This window comes from Lepidochelys kempii, chromosome 16 (genome assembly GCF_965140265.1).
Source record: "Lepidochelys kempii isolate rLepKem1 chromosome 16, rLepKem1.hap2, whole genome shotgun sequence".
In the NCBI taxonomy this organism is placed as follows: Eukaryota; Metazoa; Chordata; order Testudines; family Cheloniidae; genus Lepidochelys; species Lepidochelys kempii.
This window is the reverse complement of record NC_133271.1, coordinates 7,801,113-7,821,632: the sequence shown is the minus strand read 5'-3', so window position 1 is coordinate 7,821,632 and position 20,520 is coordinate 7,801,113. Positions and strand designations below refer to the sequence as shown.

General features: G+C 48.4%; 1 protein-coding gene across 1 annotated transcript in view; it reads left to right on the top strand.

Annotated features, from left to right (window-relative positions):
• The window catches only part of LOC140899375 (cholesterol 7-desaturase nvd-like), a 47,131-nt gene extending 29,365 nt beyond the window's left edge, over positions 1 to 17,766 (top strand). Inside the window, exons 3-7 of the mRNA XM_073314805.1 lie at positions 441 to 619; positions 3,011 to 3,136; positions 3,495 to 3,614; positions 11,782 to 11,958; positions 15,156 to 17,766. Of these exons, the coding sequence (XP_073170906.1) occupies positions 441 to 619; positions 3,011 to 3,136; positions 3,495 to 3,614; positions 11,782 to 11,958; positions 15,156 to 15,317 (764 nt within the window). The 3' untranslated portion in view covers positions 15,318 to 17,766. The remainder of the gene's footprint in view (positions 1 to 440; positions 620 to 3,010; positions 3,137 to 3,494; positions 3,615 to 11,781; positions 11,959 to 15,155) is intronic.
• The last annotated feature ends 2,754 nt before the right edge of the window (positions 17,767 to 20,520 follow it).

The following is a 20,520-nucleotide window of genomic DNA, read 5'->3' as shown; positions in this document are numbered from 1 at the left end:
CTCCGAGCCCAGGTACACAGACTCATGGTAGCGGGGCTTAAGCTAGCATGTTAAAAATAGCAGTGTGGACATTGTGGCTTGGGGAAGCTACCCAGGTCCAAAGGTTCCTGATCACCTGGGTCCAAGCTCAAGTGGCTAGCCCATGCCACAATGTCCACTCTGCAAGTCTGTCTGCCTGGGCTCACTCCCAGCTGCAATGTAGCTGTACCTTCAGACTGACCTTGGAGAACATGAACCACAAAACCATCATTCTGCATTGTTCTGTAAGAGCTTTCAGCTCCTCTACAACCAGTACAAGGGATGCTGTGCAGCACTAATGTCTTTTGTTAGGACTCTGCCTCTCTGTGCTCATGGCTGCAGCTCAGGGCCAAGTGAACCTAGGACACAGTATTAGACTTGGCACCATCTGCTCTGCACTAACCTCTTTCTCCCCTCCGCAGTGCCAGACTTTGCAAAGATCAAAACATGGCCCTCGTGTGAAATAAACGGAATCATTCTTGTCTGGTATCACTGTGATGGTGTAGACCCAGAGTGGGCTGTCCCAGAGCAGGAAGAGATCACCTCCAAGGAGTGGGTGTATCGTGGCCACACAGAGCATTTTGTCAATGCACACATTCAGGTAGGAGACTTCTGCTATGTCCGGTCAGGCTCTGGGTAATGCTGCAGGTTTTTGTGCTCTGGAAATTGTGCCCTACCTGAAGCAGATGGGGGCTCCAGCTCTGCCAATCACTGGCATGAGCACTGTAGTTTACAGCTTTGAAACTGTGACTCTTACATGCTTAAGAAAGGGAAGGAGCTGGTAAAACACTGAGCAAATGGTCTTAGCTCCATGTCACCTGTTTCCTCCTGGAGCCCAGTGCAGGCAAAACTCCCCTTGGCTTCAGTAGAAGCTATGCCTGGATGCACGAGCCAGTCACTCCATTATAACAGCTAGAGCAGCCATGTGGATGTGACTGGAGTTGTTAAAAGAAACTCAAGGGAGTTAGGCACCCAAATGAATACCAAGGCGATGTGTGCCCAACTCCTTAAGGCTCCTCTGAAAATCTCAACCCAGAGCAAGACTTGACCATTTCCCTTCTTCTATTAAATGGCACTTGGAAAAACACACAAGCCCTTGGTGTGACAGTTTCCTATCTCAGGTGGTCCAATTCACATGGCCATAAAACATTTATACAGCCTGTCACTAAGCTTTATCTCTTGGAAATACACTGCCTGCCTTGTTTCTTAACTGGAACTATCAGTAACTCTTTTCAGATGACTGGTGTCAGTGACTCTCGTGGCATATGCCCAGGACAAGTCAATGGAAAGAACAGCCTTCATTATGGAGACTCCATTTTGCTGTTCTGTAGTTAAACTCTAGTTGGCCTCTGCAATTAAAGCAGGAATTCAAGCGCTTTGTTATGTACAGAGAATGCAGCATAAGCTCCCCAAACGTAGGGAATGTACTCTCTGAATATAGAAAGGACAATCTGAGAATTGACAAGTGAATCTGTTAATTTAGTTTGATTTAAAAATGAGTTGATCATAAAAGGATCCTTTAAGAAATGTACACCTACTGGCAAGAGGTTTCTCTTCTGAATGATCCTAAATCCTGAATAACACAGATGCTTCAAACTTCCCGTAGTTAAAACTCACTGAAATTTTGTGCTTACAATAGATTTGAAGAGACTTTAATGGCTGATAACTCTTTTGCTATTAATCTTCATAAAAGTTTTTTCTTCAGCTGGAGCTGACAAATGTTCTGCTACATAGAATTCCACACAGAACTGTCTCTCTCAGAATGGCTGCCACTTCCCATTGCTCTCCATGGAAATGAGGCCACAGCCAGCTCTTAGCAAAAATGGTGATTAGCAAGGTTCTTACTGGAAACAATGGGAGGCAGTGGCCACTTTGAAAGAAGGCATCTTAACTGAGAGTTGTTAGGCCTCTGTCTTACTGAGAACAAGTAGAGATGGCAGCAGTTTTCAATAAGGGGAATTCTTTGAGTTTCTCTGAAGACTTTTTATGAACCAGCCTCTGCTAACACTTCTATTTATGAAAATTAATGGCCAAAATTACTGTTAATCCAAAGCATTTCTTTCCCAAAGCTACCTGGTGTCCACTCAAGAGAGACATGGAAACTGGGGAGTGTGTGCATGAAAATATGAAGCATAATGTGAGCTTTGGCGCAGGGTGTGCCCGGGAATATAGGGGGGCAAGAGGAAGGGAGAATTTGGGAGAGGAACGCTGGGGTGTACACCCTGTTGGCTTTGCACTGCTCTGCAATTGCAAATCAACTCTACATTCTGCTTACTTGACTCATATATTCAGGCTGCTGTGTGCTACTCCAGAGTGGGTTAAAGCAGCTGTCAAATATTAGCTTGTTACAAGTTTTTGCTAAAGAGACACTCAGTGACCTCAAACTGATTGGTAACAATTGTTAAATCTACTCTGGGAGCACACATGCTAAAATACTTTGCTCACAATAATATGGTCAGTGTGGTGCTGCGATAGGGTGGAGCATGTGTCCTCACTGCATTTCCAGACCTTAACATGTTTGGGTTTCTTTCAGCTTAACCTCAGCTCTGCCTTTATCAGGTTCATGATGCTCGGTTTTAGGACAACTGCAACATCCCAGTAAAAATTTTCCCTAAATTACTAATAGACAACATAAAGATGGAGTTAAGATTGCTTGTATATTTGGAATTGTTGTGATTACTGCTACTGAAGAGCTAAATGCTGTACGCCCTGCTAGTCTGTGCTAAGACACCCCATTGTTACCCACATGTCTGGCTCATCCCTCCGTTATGTCTTATCTTTTATATATTGAACTCTCTGGGGTAGGGACTGTCACTGTCATGTCTGTACAGTGCTTGGTGCTGTGGGGTTCAACCTCACTGAGGTCTCCGGATGTTGCTGCAGCGTCACTGTAAAGATATAGTGCTTGTATCTCAATGTCCAGCTAACTTGGAACAAATTAACTTGTATTGATGGTGTCTGTCTGGTAACAGTTAGTGCTCCCCACCTGCAGGAAATCCCTGAAAATGCTGCAGACTTTGCTCATCTAACTTTTCTGCACGAACCAGTTTTCATGAGTGGAGTTGACCTGAGATACACACACTCCAAGCTGTGGGAGTCTGTGAAGCACTGCTGGAAGGTAAAAGGATCAACATAATACATTTATTACCTCTGAGTCACTGCATTGACTTGCAAATCCAGTTCAACCTTTCCTTTGCTTCAGAGTTTTCCATAAATTTTCGCCTCTCTCTCCTCTCACACACCCTTATGGTCGGCTTGAGCGCCCTTTTCCCATCTTGCACTCACTGGGCCTCAACCCTTCAGGCATGCTTTCTTGTATGAAGCCTCTTTAGAAATATGACCAGCCTCTTCCCTTTCCACCTTCACTTCAGATATTCTACAACATGCTCAAACTACAATGGTCCTACCTCATATGTCTTGTTTTGTACTTTTCCCCATGTCTCTAGACTGAGTCACTTCTTCTCAATCTCTTTTAGGCTGAATGGCAGCCAGAGCCAGAACCCAACAAGCACTGTTCCCAGTTAGTGGTTAAACACAGTCTAACAGTGTTTGGAAAGCACTTCTCCTTGATGGATTTCACAGTTAGAGCCAGACAGGTAGGTAACACACTTCACAAAACAGTACTCACAAGTACCAGGAACAAAGGAAGTTCTAGTGATTAAAGAGCACAATGAAGTGTATTCTGGGCTCTCTCACAAACTTGCTTAGGTTTTACCTAAGTAATTTGACTTCCCTGTGCCACAGTTACATGTCTGCAAAAAGAGGTAAGCTGGGTGCAAGCAAACATTATGCATTTTCATACATATCTCCACGGGCAGAAGAAGACCCAGGGGAGCTGATACATATAGAGCACTCTGTCCGGAGGATTGAAGATGCAAAGCATTAGCAACACCAGGAGCAGAAACAGCCCTAGAGTGACTGGGTTTGTTTCTGTCTAAAAACTTAGGGAAGAAATTGACGGTTTGCATGGACAGTGGGGAAGTTCCACAGGACTGAAGAGAAGCTAATATGCCAATATTTAGAAAGGGTAAATGGGATGACCTGAGTAATGATAGGCCAGGCAGGCTGACATAGATCCTTGGCAAAATAATCGAGTGGCTAATATGGGATTTGATTAATAAAGCATTAACGGATGGGAATAAATACCAGTCAACATGAGTTTATGGAAAATAGATCCTGTCTAACTTGTTTGTTTTTAATGAGATTACAAGTTTGGTTGATAAGTGTTGCTTTAAAGCCTTTCACTTGGTACTATGTGACATTTTGATTAAGAAATTGCAATGATACAAAATCAGCATGGCACAAATGAGAAAGCTAGGTCTCAGATGTAATTTAAATGGGGAATCCTCATCAAACGGGTGTGTTTCTAGTGTGGCCCCACAGGAATTGGTTCCTAGCCCTACTCTTTAACATTTTTATCAGTGACCTGGAAGAAATCATAATTACTGATAAAGTTTGCACAAGACACAAACATTGGAGTGGTAATTAGTGAAGAGGACAGATCTCGGATCTAAATCGCCTGGCAAGCTGGACACAAGCAAAAAATATGCACTTTAATACCACCAAAAGTCGGCCACTCTTACAGGATGGGAGACTCTATCCTGGGAAGCAGTGGTTCTAGAAAAGATTTGGGGGTGTTGGTGGATAATCAGCTGAACATGCGCTCCCAGTCTGACACTGGGCTAATCTGATCCTTGGATAGCTAAACAGGGAAATCTCAAGGAGGAGCAGAGAGGTCATTTTACCTCTGTATGTGGCACTGGTGTGACTGCTGCTGGAATCCTGCGTCCAGTTCTGGTGCCCACAGCTCAAGGCCTTCAGTAAGTTGGAGAGAGTTCAGAAAAGAGCCATGTGAATGGTTAAAGGATTAGAAAACATGCGTGTAGTAAGAACGGATGGGAGCTCTGGCGGCCGGGCCTGGCCCGGAGGGGAGGGGCAGAACAATGTGGATAATTGAGGTGGGGCTGGGATGGAAATAATGAGAATTTGAGATCTGAGGCAAAGCGGGAAGCCCCGCACCAGACACGCTGTTAGGGAGCCCACAAGAGTGGGGCCAAAATCACCTTCCTCAATACAGTTGGGAGAGCTGGCAACACTGGCTGTTGCCCACGCACACACTGGGGTGGGGGGAGGGGTAGGACAAAAATCAAAGCCAACCAAACAACTCAATGTAAATGTTTTTTATTAAAAAAAAACAAAACAAATCTCATCTCTTGGGGGTGCGACTCATGATTTGGGACTAGTTGGGGCTGGCCAGACTGCTTCCAGTCTTACCAGCTAGTCCAGCTACACTGCCCAGGCTTCACTAATTGCAGCGCTCTACAGCTTACATTTTGTCTTGGTAGAGTCACTCGTTAGAGGCTCCTGTTCCATTGCAAACAGGCTCTATACACCCCCAGAGTTTGGGTGCAGACCTTCCTTAGTGGCAGCAACGGCACCCTCGGAAGAGCCAGCTGCTGATTAAAATGTTTGGCTCATATTCTTACTCCTCTTAGGAGGCCTTGCTGAAGGGACTTTTCCTGTTGGGCAGCAGAGGAATGCGCAAAGTGTGTGGTGAATGAGCTGTGGAGTCATCTCCATCGAAGGAAGGGCGAGGAGAGCCTTGCAGTAGGGACTCTCTGATGACCCTGACTAGACTGAGAAACAAACTTTTTAATCAAACGCTAACCAATGTTAAGACAAGTGGCTATACACACCACCTGGCACCTCCTGCAGAAAAGAGGATCAAAAAGGGGCTAACACCCTTGCCAAATGCTGCTCATGTCTTAGCCCTGGTCTACACTAGGACTTTAGGTCGAATTTAGCAGCATTAAATCGATGTAAACCTGCACCCGTCCACACGATGAAGCCCTTTATTTCGACTTAAAGGGGTCTTAAAATCGATTTCCGTACTCCACCCCTGACAAGTGGATTAGCGCTTAAATCGGCCTTGCCGGGTCGAATTTGGGGTACTGTGGACACAATTCGACGGTATTGGCCTCCGGGAGCTATCCCAGAGTGCTCCATTGTGACCGCTCTGGACAGCACTCTCAACTCAGATGCACTGGCCAGGTAGACAGGAAAAGAACTGCGAACTTTTGAATCTCATTTCCCGTTTGGCCAGCGTGGCAAGCTGCAGGTGACCATGCAGAGCTCATCAGCACAGGTGACCATGATGGAGTCCCAGAATCGCAAAAGAGCTCCAGCATGGACCGAACGGGAGGTACGGGATCTGATCGCTCTATGGGGAGAGGAATCCGTGCTATCAGAACTCCGTTCCAGTTTTCGAAATGCCAAAACCTTTGTCAAAAATCTCCCAGGGCATGAAGCACAGAGGCCATAACAGGGATCCGAAGCAATGCCGCGTGAAACTGAAGGAGCTGAGGCAAGCCTACCAGAAAACCAGAGGGGCGAACGGCCGCTCTGGGTCAGAGCCCCAAACATGCCGCTTCTATGATGAGCTGCATGCCATTTTAGGGGGTTCAGCCACCACTACCCCAGCCGTGTTGTTTGACTCCTTCAATGGAGATGGAGGCAATACGGAAGCAGGTTTTGGGGACGAAGAAGATGATGATGAGGAGGAGGTTGTAGATAGCTCACAGCAAGCAAGCGGAGAAACCGGTTTTCCCGACAGCCAGGAACTGTTTCTCACCCTGAACCTGGAGCCAGTACCCCCCGAACCCACCCAAGGCTGCCTCCTGGACCCAGCAGGTGGAGAAGGGACCTCCGGTGAGTGTACCTTTTAAAATACTATACGTGGTTTAAAAGCAAGCATGTGAAAGGATTAATTTGCCCTGGCATTCGCGGCTCTCCTGGATGTACTCCCAAAGCCTTTGCAAAAGGTTTCTGGGGAGGAGGGGCAGCCTTATTGCGTCCTTCATGGTAGGACACTTTACCACCCCAGGCCAGTAACACGTATTCGGGAATCATTGTACAACAAAGCATTGCAGTGTATGTTTGCTGGCGTTCAAACAACATCTGTTCTTTATCTCTCTGTGTTATCCTCAGGAGAGTGAGATATAATTCATGGTCTCCTGGTTGAAATAGGGTGCTTTTCTTCAGGGGTCATTCAGAGGAGCCCATTCCTGCTGAGCTGTTTGCCTGTGGCTGAACAGAAATGTTCCCCGCTGTTAGCCACGGGGAGGGGAGAGGGTTGAGGGGGTAGCCACGCAGTGGGGGGAGGCAAAATGCGACCTTGTAACGAAAGCACATGTGCTATGTATGTAATGTTAACAGCAAGGTTTACCCTGAAAGACTAACCAGTTTATCTGAGCATGAGCTTTCGTGAGCTACAGCTCACTTCATCGGATGCATACCGTGGAAACTGCAGAAGACATTATATACACACAGAGACCATGAAACAATACCTCCTCCCACCCCACTGTCCTGCTGGTAATAGCTTATCCAAAGTGACCACTCTCCCTACAATGCAAGGTAGCCTATTTCCCCTTGTTTTTTCCTACCCCCGCCCCCCCCCCCCCCAGACGTTCTGGTTAAACTTGGATTTAAACTTGGAGAGTGGTCAGTTTGGATGAGCTATTGCCAGCAGGAGAGTGAGTTTGTGTGTGTGTGTGTTTCCGGGGGGGGGGGGGTGAGAAAGCCTGGATTTGTGCTGGAAATGGCCCACCTTGATTATCATGCACATTGTAGGGAGAATGGTCACTTTGGATAAGCTATTACCAGCAGGAGAGTGAGTTTGTGTGTGGGGTTTTTGGCGAGGGGTGAGGGGGTGAGAGAACCTGGATTTGTGCAGGAAATGGCCCATCTTGATTATCATACACATTGTGAAGAGAGTGGTCACTTTGGATGGGCTATTACCAGCAGGAGAGTGAGTTTGTGTGTGGGGGGGCAGAGGGTGAGAAAACCTGGATTTGTGCTGGAAATGGCCCAACTTGATGATCACTTTAGATAAGCTATTACCAGCAGGAGAGTGAGTTTGTATGTGTATGGGGGTGGGGGGGGGTGAGAAAACCTGGATTTGTGCTGGAAATGGCCCACCTTGATTATCATACACATTGTGAAGAGAGTTGTCACTTTGGATGGGCTATTACCAGCAGGAGAGTGAGTTTGTGTGGGGGGGGGGGGGCGGAGGGTGAGAAAACCTGGATTTGTGCTGGAAATGGCCCAACTTGATGATCACTTTAGATAAGCTATTACCAGCAGGACAGTGGGGTGGGAGGAGGTATTGTTTCATGGTCTCTGTGTGTATATAATGTCTTCTGCAGTTTCCATGGTATGCATCCGATGAAGTGAGCTGTAGCTCACGAAAGCTTATGCTCAAATGAATTGGTTAGTCTCTAAGGTGCCACAAGTCCTCCTTTTCTAGCACGGCTGTTACTCTGAAACCTGAAAGAGTGTAGCCACTGTTTTATAAAATGTGTCTTTTTAAATACCGCTGTCCCTTTTTTTTCTCCACCAGCTGCATGTGTTTCAATGATCACAGGATCTTCTCCTTCCCAGAGGCTAGTGAAGATTAGAAAGAAAAAAAAAACGCACTCGAGATGAAATGTTCTCCGAGCTCATGCTGTCCTCCCACACTGACAGAGCACAGACGAATGCGTGGAGGCAAATAATGTCAGAGTGCAGGAAAGCACAAAATGACCGGGAGGAGAGGTGGCTGGCCGAAGAGAGTAAGTGGCGGGCCGAAGAGAGTAAGTGGCGGGCTGAAGAGAGGGCTGAAGCTCAAATGTGGCGGCAGCGTGATGAGAGGAGGCAGGATTCAATGCTGAGGCTGCTGCAGGACCAAACCAATATGCTCCAGTGTATGGTTGAGCTGCAGGAAAGGCAGCAGGAGCACAGACTGCCGCTACAGCCCCTCTGTAACCAACCGCCCTCCTCCCCAAGTTCCATAGCCTCCACACCCAGACGCCCAAGAACGCGGTGGGGGGGCCTCCGGCCAACCAGCCACTCCACCACAGAGGATTGCCCAAAAAAAAAAGAAGGCTGTCATTCAATAAATTTTAAAGTTGTAAACTTTAAAAGTGCTGTGTGGCATTTTCCTTCCCTCCTCCACCACCCCTCCTGGGCTACCTTGGTAGTCATCCCCCTATTTGTGTGATGAATGAATAAAGAATGCATGAATGTGAAGCAACAATGACTTTATTTCAGAGTAGCAGCCGTGTTAGTCTGTATTCGCAAAAAGAAAAGGAGGACTTGTGGCACCTTAGAGACTAACCAATTTATTTGAGCATGAGCTTTCGTGAGCTACAGCTCACTTCATCGGATGCATACCGTGGAAACTGCAGCAGACTTTATATACACACAGAGATCATAAAACAATACCTCCTCCCACCCCACTGTCCTGCTGGTAATAGCTTATCTAAAGTGATCATCACGTTCCTTACGCATGCGAAAGTTTCGCAGCCACTGGGAATCGTCCCAGACCTGCAACACTATGCGGTCCCACCAGTCTGTGCTTGTTTCCCAAGCCCAGAATCGGCGTTCCACAGCGTGAACCTGCCCCATTAGCACCATGATGCATGCATTGGCAGGGCCCATGCTTTCAGAGAAATCTGTGTCCATGTCCTGATCACTCACGTGACCGTGCTGACGTCGCCTCCTCGCCCGGTATCGTTCTGCCAGGTTCTGGTGCTGCATATACTGCTGGATAATGCGTGTGGTGTTTAATGTGCTCCTAATTGCCAAAGTGAGCTGAGCGGCCTCCATGCTTGCCTTGGTATGGCGTCCGCACAGAAAAAAGGCGCGGAACGATTGTCTGCCGTTGCTCTGATGGAGGGAGGGGCGACTGATGACACGGCTTACAGGGTTGGCTTTAGGGAGCTAAAATCAACAAAGGGGGTGTCTTTACATCAAGGAGTATTTCAGGCAGGACTTCACGGAGGGTTCCAATAAGAAATGGTGCACCTAAGTTATTGTTTTTATTGGAACAAGGAGGTTAGTCTGGCCTCTGATTGATACATGGCTAGATTTACCTTGCTGCACCTTCTCTGTGAGTGACTGCAGTGTGACCTAGAGGAATGAGTCCCCTAGACGGGGGCGGGGGGCGGAAGCAAATGAGCACAAAACAAATCTGGTCTATTTCTTGTTTTGATCCACTCCATCCATCTTTTATATCTTTGGCTGGCAGCAGACGGTGCGGAAGGACTGCATGCCATCCACATCTCATGGCTGCCCGGCAGAAGATGATGCAATAGGACTGCTAGCAATCCATATCGCCTGCCTGCTCACCATAAGACGGTTCAATAGGACTGACTGCAGGACTAAAGAGAATGACCTGGTCAAGTCTCTCCAAATTTTGTCCCTGCGCCCATGTCTGCCCAGGTGCTCCTGGCCGACGTGGCCAGGAGCACCTCGGACATGACGATGACGGCTACCAGTCATATTGCACCGTCTGCTGCCAGAAGGCAATGGGTTGCTGCTACTGTGTAGCAATGCAGTACCACGTCTGCCAGCACCCAGGAGACATAGGGTGACGGTTACCTGAGCGGGCTCCATGCTTGCCGTGGTATGGCGTCTGCACAGGTAACTCAGGAAAAAAGGCGCGAAACGATTGTCTGCCCTTGCTTTCATGGAGGGAGGGAGGGAACGGGGGCCTGACGATACGTACCCAGAACCACCCGCGACAATGTTTTAGCCCCATCAGGCATTGGGATCTCAACCCAGAATTCCAATGGGCAGCGGAGACTGCGGGAACTGTGGGATAGCTACCCACAGTGCAACGCTCCGGAAGTCGACTCTAGCCTCGGTACTGTGGAAGCACTCCGCCGAGTTAATGCACTTAGAGCATTTTCTGTGGGGACACACACACGCGAATATATAAAACCGATTTCTAAAAAACCGACTTCTATAAATTCGACCTTATTCCGTAGTGTAGACATACCCTTAGAGAGACAACGAGGGTGGGGGTGGGGAGGGAATCTCTTTTATTGGACCAACTTCTGTTGGTGAGCAAAAGAAGCTTTTGAGCTTAAACAGAACTCTGCCTCAGGTCTGGGAAACGGCCCTACACAGGGATAAAACACTGTTTTTCCTCCCAGAGTGTCATGGTTAGCAACACATGGACGGCCAACCCAGCTTCTGCTGCTTCCTAATCTAGCCCAAACACCAAGGGGCAGAGAGTGGGCTCTTACTAAGGTTGGAGCAGGGCAACTGGGAAGAGCTGGCTCGGAGGCTGAAGCGTAGTTGGTCTCTAGGCACAGGATGCTGGGCACCTGGTTCCAGTTTGGGCTTTACATTTGCCTTTAGGACTTTGTTACAAAGCATGGCAAAAAAATCAACCCACCCAGAACCCTAATGTTCATCTACTTCCTTGTTCCATGCAAGTGGTGTTTGCTCCTGGCTGGGGGCAGTGACTATTAGGAAGAAAATGTGTATGTGAATAGGAACAGACAATTGGTGTCCTGGGGGAAAGATGTGGACAGGTGAGACCAACCAGCAGCGACAGCTCCCTGGCACTCTCCTCCAGCTCAGGCTGCACTAACTGGAGCCATTTACTGTGGTCCCCAAGGGCCCAGGACACTCTGCCCCTGCCCTTTCAATCCAGACATGCCTTCAACTTCATGCAGAGAGCTGGGCGTTAGCTATGCCCACCCCTACACTTGGTGGAGACTCCTACCTGACTGGGAGAATCCCCAACTGGGGACTCAGGGATGGCACTGCCTGAGCAGCATAAAGAGAACCCCCCAGGGCAGAGAATCAGCCCCTAAATACAGGCTGTGACCCCTAGACCTGGTAGAAATATGTTCATTCCGTAGGCAGTGAGGATTCCCCACCCCCCAGCCTTTCTGAGTGAGGGAATGAGCTGAATTCCTTCTCTCTCTGAAGGTGGGGCCAGGGCTGGTCTACCTGACCTTTGAACATGCTTTCCTGGGCCGTGGGATCATTCTGCAGAGCGTGACGCCCGTGGAGCCTCTCCTGCAGCAAGTCATCCATAGGATCTATTATCAGCGCAACATGCCGGCAGTGATCCCCAAATTCATTCTCAAAGTGGAATGCGTTCAGGTAAGGCACGCTGTACGGCTGCACGTCAAGCTGGGCTGGGACTCCCAGAGGGAGGCAACTTACCCACAGTAGTTCAAACCCTGGTGCCTTTTTCCCTGTGGATCTGCCCCAGCAGGACCCCTACTCTGGGTCTCCCCTCCCAGGGAACCCCCAACCCTCTAGACCCACCTTGCCTCAGTGGCTACTGCCAGTCATCAGCTAGCCCCTGTTCACCGGGGTAGACTGCAGCGTACTGGCCATTCATCACTGGCAAGGGGGTAGGACCTGCTGCCTTTGCCTATCCTCAGGCGGCCCCTCTGATTAAGCCGGCCACACCTGTGGTCAGCTACAGTCAGCTTTCCCCAGCTGTTCTTAACTTCTTTCCCTGCTGCAGCCCTCTCCAGGGCTGCTTTTAACCCCCTCAGGGCCTGAGCGGGGTGACTACCCCGCTACACTGGGCTTGGATTACAACTAGTGCCAATTCCCCTGTGCCCCACAAGCTTTGGTAATGCTGCAAATGTACAGGGCAGACATGTAGACAGGCCAAGAGGCTGAATGCTAAACAGGAGATGGCAGGCAGCAAAGCTGCCTCTTGGTGCATTTCTTGGGTGGGTCTGGCTTAGGCTTCCACAAATGTGGCAGGAGTGAAGGGCAAAAGCAAGAATGAGCTGACATGCCCCCTTGGTGCTCTGCTCCCTTGGTGCCTATCCTTCCCTTGGGCCAGATGGTATCCAAAGGCCTCAGGGAAGCTGTCGCTGAAGGGGGGGTGGGGGTGGGCACTAGGTATCCGGGACCCAACACGGCAAATGGGAGTGGGGAGGAGACTGGTGCAGATCCCAGGCATTGCACACTGTCCTAGCCTGCCAGTAGCTGAGCCAGAGGCGAGGGCCTGGATGACCACGGAAGTCCTGCATCCTGTATCAAGGACCCCCTGGGTGCCTGGCTAGGTAAAGACCCGCAGTTTCTGTCCTGTGTTGCTGTTGAGAATCCTTGATGAGAGGAGTCCCTTCCGCACCTCGGATCACATTCGCTGAGCAAGGGGAGACCGGACACTTTAATCTGGGCTCCACCAGCTCCTTCCAGCGCTTCACAACTCTTGGTGCTGGCGTTTTGATGCCTGTACCTTGCATTGCCCCAGTTACCCACAAAACCCTGCCCCCTACAGCAGTGACAGAGGGCATTGCTCATTACCACTGTCTGGGACCTCTCTGACTGGGGACTAGAACCCTGCCAGGGCCTGTAGCCCTTTCAACAGCAGCTCCAGGTTCACAACATCCGAGGCAGCTGAAGAGCTGGTGGCGGAAGCAAGGTGCTCTCAGACGGAGATTGCATGATGGATGGCAAAGGCCCTTTTTAGTTTTGGTAGCCTCTAAAAACCCCACCTGAGCTCAGAGCCCCTTCCTGCTGTGCCCTGACAGACCGACAGACAGACCCAGGGGGAGGGATAGCTCAGTGGTTTGAGCATTGGCCTGCTAAATCGAGGTTGTGAGCTCAATCCTTGAGGGGGGCATTTAGGGATCTGGGGCAAAAATTGGGGATTGGTCCTGCTTTGAGCAGGGGGTTGGACTAGATGACCTCCTGAGGTCCCTTCCAACCCTGATATTCTATGATTCTATGACCCTGCCCTACAGAACTTTCATTGATGCACTATTGCACAAGGGAGCAAGGAGGACACTCCCCATTTTAGAGCAGAGGGACTGAGGCAGAAGAATTAGGGGACTTGCCAAAAGTCACAGGAAGTCTGTGCCAGTAACTGAATCCAGAACTCCTGAGACCACCATACCTCTCTGTCAGCACACACTGCACCAAGAAAGCCTCTTGGCACTACTCAGCTCGGCAGGACTGACCAAGGTTTGCCAGTCCCTGCCAACAATGGGCCTTGGCATTCCCTCAGCTGGTTGTGCACACTGGATGAAAGCTGGAGACTGTTTGCTCTGACTTGGCATGGTAGCTCTGCAAGGGGGGGTGGTTTCTAGGCTGGGAACAGCCCTAGCTGCCGAGGGTCCAATATAAGCGTTGCTACAGTGCAAACTTCAGACCTTGCGTGTGTTACTAAGGTGTATGAGCAACGCTGGTCTCTCTAGTGGCTGCACTGCAAATTGAGCTCCATTAAACTTATGTCTGGGTGGAATTTAAGTTGTTAGTCTTACCCTATAAAGCCCTTAATAGTTAGGAGCCTAGACATGAGCGTACCTCTCCCAGCGAGCTCCTGCTAGCTGCCTGACCAGCTCAAACCCTTGAGTTGGATCATCCTCTATCGTAAAGGGAAGGCACTGCTTTCAGGGTATTTTCTAACATGAGGGAAGCTGCTCTGAAGAAAGGTCTCCCATGCTGGGCTGCCAGAGTCCAGCCTTGTTACCCTTCTGTGGTGCCTGTGGATGGATACATATTGTGTGTTGCAGAGTTGTTAAAAGGCCCCATACCTGACAAGATTAGCCCCACACCAGCTTGGTGTTAACATATTTAAACTGGAAAGGTAAATGCTATCATTCAGCACCTGGAGCCTATGAGAGGTGCTAAAAATAAACTCTTCTCTTAAACCTTGAGTGGTGCTAAGGGGCGATGCCGCCGGGCTGACAGAAATGCTGAGAGATTCCAGGTGAACCCGAAAAAGGATTTTGATAAAGAAAACTGGGAAGCAAGGAGCACTATGAATCCCTAAAGAGCCCCCAAGCTTGTGTGGTGAGGATGCAGGGAGTTAATGTGGATGCTTCACACAATGCACAGTCAACCTGTGGAACTCCTTGTCAGAGGATGTTATGAAGACCAAGACTATAACAGGGTTCAAAAAAGAACTAGATAAATTCATGAAGGACAGGTGCATCAATGGCTATTAGCCAGGATGGGTAGGGATGGTGGCCCTAGCCTTTGTTTGCCAGAAGCTGGGAATGGGCAACAGGGGGTGGATCACTTGATGATTACCTGTTCGGTTCATTCCTTCTGGGGCACCTCTCATTGGCCACTGTCGGAGGACATGATACTGGGCTAGATGGACTTTTGGTCTGACCCAGTATGGCCGTTCTTATGTTCTCTGTGGTTAATAAACACTCAAAACACAGTGCCAGCAAAAGCTGAATAGTTGAGCTTGTTTCAGAGCCAGGGGGATCGCTAGAAACACTAGTGTGCTGTACTAGTGGCATCCCCATTGGATTGGTAACATGAATGAGCCTCTAGTTCAAAGTTCCATATATCTAAAATGATTCTGCTTCTCCCCTCAGTTTGAACGTGACATCATGATCTGGAATAACAAGCAATATCTGTCTAAACCACTGCTGGTAAAAGAAGATTCTGCGATCCAAAGGCATAGGCGCTGGTTTGCTCAATTCTACAGTGAGAACAGCACTAGATTCACTTTCCAAAAGGGTGGACTGGACTGGTGACATCCATGTGCTCAAAAGACGTCAAATGGCTTCCTCGTCCATGAGAATCCCTTCCTCATCCATGAGAATGGCAGCCAAGCTCATAGCAAGTTAATAAATCTGCATTTCTGGATTTTCAGTGGCAGTTGGGCGAATCTGCAATACAAGAAAACTCTCTAGTTCAATACTTCTACCCGGCCAAGTGTAGTGTCTTCCATGTAAGGCTGGGCAAATCTAGTAAGTGTTGTGTAGGCTTTGCTGTCATAACTGAGCTGTAGTACGGGGTGCCCCCCCATCTCCAATGGGAAAATGAGACTGACAGAATCCCCTTGAGATATCATCTATGCTTTGCAGCTTTTGTTACTCAGGGACAATTGCATGAAACCCTGATCCTTAGGTGCTGCAAGGCTCACATGTTCCTATTCTCTAAAGCTGTCATTTGACATCTGTTCCTCCTCCCCATAGCAAGTCACAATGGCAAACCTGGATTGTTACCATGGATGAGGAATAGGCAGGGTCACTCTTAGGAGCAGATGGTCTGTTCTCTTGCTAATGTACTTAGAAACTAGCAAGGGACCAACAGCAATGGTCAGGGCTGGCTATAGATGGTCCCTGATGGATCTCTACAGGAGTTTTTCCAAGGAGTTTATCAGCTCCTGAACAGATGTTAATGGACATATAGCATCTAAGGAAGAAGGGAAGTAATTTTCCGATGGTCTTACAGTGTAAGAACGTAAAAACCAAACTTCTTGTACAAAGATTAGTTCCCCTTGGAGTAATGCATATGTGGATAGTAACAACTGACTGAACACCAGCAGGGACTTGTTTAGAAAGCTATGGCCTCATCTGGGGCAAGTGCAGAGAGTGCTGACATACTGTGCAATCAGCATTTAGTATGTGTATGAAACTGATCTCTGCTGGTCTGGCTAAAAACTGCTCTAGTTTCCATTGTGCTTTGTTCCTCAGTAGTATAAATAGATGGACCAACTTCTGCCTTGACTTACAACCTCCAGACTCCTGTTTGCTCCAGGTAAGTCAGGGCAGAATTTGGTGATCAGACTGTAATGTAGTTACTCTGTGCTAATAGCCTTCAAAAATGAATGTACAGCGCACAGAACTGTTGGGAGCCTTCCATGCTAGGCTGCACCGTGCTGGAGCTGATTGACATTGTCTGCTATACAGATCGCTTGTGCCAAACAAAAGAAGAGGGTTACAAGGCATTCTGTGAACCTGCCCTCGTGTATCTTGTGAATTCTGCACTTTACTGAGCCTTTTGTTTTTGCACTGAACCATAACACAATGTTAACCAGTGAGCCAGAGGCCTTTCCTTTCCAGGAGTTTCTCTATCCCCACACTGGTTACTGTGTGAACTGCTTAAACTAGTCCCTTAATGTCAAAGTCTCGAGGGGGTAGTGTAGTCCGTTGGGGGGGGAGTGGCTCCTCCCCCTCCGGGTCTGTGGATGGCCAATCCGCCCCACTACAGGTAGTATTTACTTCATTGTTTGCGATGGGGGCTACGGCCATAGAATCGCCATGGCCTGGGGTTGCTCATCACCTAAATGCTGAAGCAGGCGTGTACTACGTGGCATAGCAATGTCAAGTGGGCTAGTCAACCCCCCGGCAAACGTCTGGCTCTCTGGTGCGATGGATCGTGTACTAATAGGGATGGGTGCCACAAAGGGATTACAATAGTTAAATAAGTCTTGGAAGAATTACTTCTGGGTGGAACCAGGACCAGGCTGAATGTAGGAGACTGGGTTCTTCTCTGGCTCACACATCACCCAAAGAAGTGTTCACAAGTGGCACTGGTTTCATCTTGTCGGTGAAAATTCTTTCTACAGCATGAAATGGGCTTTTGTTTTGATCCTTGTGTTTACTGGTAGACTCTTTATAGTTACTATTTTTATATTACAAAGGTTTCATAAAAATTTATAGAATAAAAATATACAAAGTGTTACATGACTCGTCAGTCTCCATAGGTCCAGGGAAGAACCTCAATGCTTTCTAAACCAGCAGCACTCAGCTGAGCTTTACCTATGGCTTCCTTGGGGGGGATGAAATGGGGAAATTAACGTACTTTTTGGTTTGCCATAGCCTATGTGCCTGGCCTACACCAGTCGATTAAAGTCAGGCTCAGCAGAATTTGATTTTGTTTCTAACTTTGATGATTGATTTTTAAAAAATGTTTTAAAACTATTTTTATTTTTTACAGTGGCTGGAATTTAAGGTGGGTGGGGTTCAGATTAGATTTTCGTGGACAGTGGGGCTTCATGGGACTCACTGCATGGCTGAGGTGCCCAAAACACTGGGGCACAAGGTGCAGGGAGGGCTGCGGTCCTGGCCTGGCCAAACAGAGATTTCCCTCCCCGCCCCCAAACAGCTTGTCAGCTGCAGTGGGTGTTCACGGGTATCTACCAGTTCCAGCCGAACATTGCCAAGCTGAAGTGTAGTACAGCACTGTGGTGCCACCTCGTGGGAAGGAAGGAAAATCACTCCTGGCTTCAGAAGCCTCAGCCAGACCCTTCCAGTTAGCATTGGTGTGAAGTACAGCTTTTAATTGCATTACCATATGTGCCATGCACAGGGCCGGCTCTAGGCACCAGCAAAACGAGCAGGTGCTTGGGGTGGCCCATTTCTAGGCGCCGGCCATGCCGCCCCAGCTTGCCTCCGCTCTGCCTCCGCCTGCTCCCCTGAGCACACTGCCGCTTCTCCCCCCTCCCGTCCAGGCTGGCCACGCCAAACAGCTGTTTCTTGCCTGGGAGGGGGAGAAGCTGAGCAGCGGCCCGCTCGAAAGCGAGCTGGGGCAGGGAGTGGTTCCTCTACCTCTCCCGTTACTTCCTGCACTCCCCCGCCACGCTCGCTCACCTCTGCTCTGCCTGCTCCCTTGAACTGGCTGCCTCTCCCTCGCCTGGGAGGGAGGTGGGAGAAGCGGAGCAGTGGCGTGTTCAGGGGAGCAGGCGGAGTGGAGTTGAGCTAGGGCGGGAGGTTGCGGGGGGGGAGCCGCAGGAAGCAATGTGGGGGGTGGAATGCAGCACGCCTGGAGGAGGAGGCGGGGCTGGGGAGTTGGGGAAGGGGCGGAGTTGGGGCGAAGCTGGGGGTGGGGGGCATGAAAAAAAAGTGGGGCAGCCAAAAATTCTTTTGTTTGGTGCAGCAAAAATCCTAGAGCCTGCCCTGGCCATGCACCACAAATCCAACAAGCCCTGCATCCAAAACCAAGGCCATCAATTGTCTCCTGCAACGGCTAGATCCTGGAAGAATTCTGAGATTTTCCAGGTGGGATTATGAGTTTGCCCACTCCTGCAGCAATTGACAAGGGCGTGGCCTGTTGTCCCAGGGGGCCGTGCACACTCAGAGTGCTGTACTCTGGACTCATGTGAGGTACATGAGGTACTGTCAAAACACTGTGCAATAGCATATGTGGATGCACTGGCTCAAGCTGGCTAAACAGCCAGTACTGACAAGCGTTAAATTCAACAGTGAGACCTCTGCAGCCTATACATGACCCCCTATTTCTAGCGCCATGGAGAAATGATGTACAAATACAGCAAGAGCGATAGCTAAACAAACTGCAGTGTCCATCTTCCACCAGTAGGAGGGTGGGAGGTAGAGTGAGGGAAGAGGAGAATGCAACAAGTACCGGGAAGCACTTATCTCAAAGAACTCAAAGAATACTTTGAGGGGGTCAACAAGCATGTGGAGAAGGGGAATCTAGTGGATAAAAGTGTATTTAGATTTTCAGAAAGACTTTGACAAGGTCCCTCACCAAAGGCTCTTAAACAAAGGAAGCTGTCATGGGATAAGAGGGAAGGGCCTCTCATGGATGGGTAACTGGTTAAAAGATGGGAAACAAAGGGTTGGAATAACTGGTCAGTTTTTAGAATGGAGAGAGGTAAATAGTGGTGTTCCCCAGGGGTCTGTACTGGGATCAGTCCTATTTAACATATTCACAAATGATTTGGAAAAAGAGGTAAACGGTGAGGGGCAAAATTTGCAGATGATACAAAACCACTCAAGATAGTTACGTTCCAAGCAGACTGTGAAGAGCTACAAAAGGATCTCACAAAACTGGAGTGACTGGGCAACAAAATGACATACAAAATTCAATGTTGATAAATGCAAAGTAATGCACATTGGAAAATATAATCCCAACTATACATACAAAATGATAGGTCTAAATTAGCCATTACCACTCATGAAAGAGATCTGGGAGTCATTGTGGATAGTTCTCTGAAAACATCCACTCAATGTGCAGCGGCAGTCAAAAAAGCAGAACGTTGGGAATCATCAAGAAAGGGATAGAAAATAAGACAGAAAATATTGTATTGCCTCTATATAAATGCATGGTACGCCCACATCGGCATGCAGATGTGGTCACCCCATTTCAAAAAAGACATACTGGAATTGGAAAAGTTCCAGAAAAGGGCAACAAAAATGATTAGTGGTATGGAAAGGCTTCCATATGAGGAGAGATTAATAAGACTGGGACTTTTCAGCTTGGAAAAAAGAGATGACTCAAGGGCAATATTATAGAGGTCTATAAAATCATGACTGGTGTGGAGAAAGTAAAAAAGGAAGCATTATTTATTCCTCATAACACAAGCAGTAGGGGTCACCAAATGAAATTAATAGGCAGCAGGTTTAACACAAACAATAGGAAGTATTTGGGGTGAAGGATCTGTCCATCGTTTTGGGAAAACAAGTAAGTAATGGGCCAAAGAGGAAGCAGAGGACAAACTGCCAGCTGTACAAAGTATGGGTACCAAACTTCTCTTGGCCAGGTGGAGGCAATCAGTATAACTTTAGTTTTCTCTCGCCATATCTTTAACAGGACCTTGGACATCAAAGCGAATGGGGGAAAAGGTGTACAATAGCTCTCTGCACCACGGGAAGATGAGTGTGTCCCCCAGGGACTGTTTCCCTAGTCCAGCCCTGATACTCTAGCAGAGACATTTCTTGTTCCGATAAGTAGCAAACAGATCTATTGTCGGGGTTCCCCATAGGTCGAATATGTTGTGAAGAACTGCTGGGTTCATTTCCCATTTGTGGTCATGAGAGAAATTCCAACTGAGACTGTTGACTGTTGCATTTTATATCCCTGGTAGGTAAGGGGCTGAAATGAGCACATTGTGGCAGATGTACCAATTCCAAAGTTTCAGCGCTTCTGTGCAAAGGGAGTGTAATCGCCCCCTGGCGATTTATGTAAAACAAGCAAGTTATATTGTCT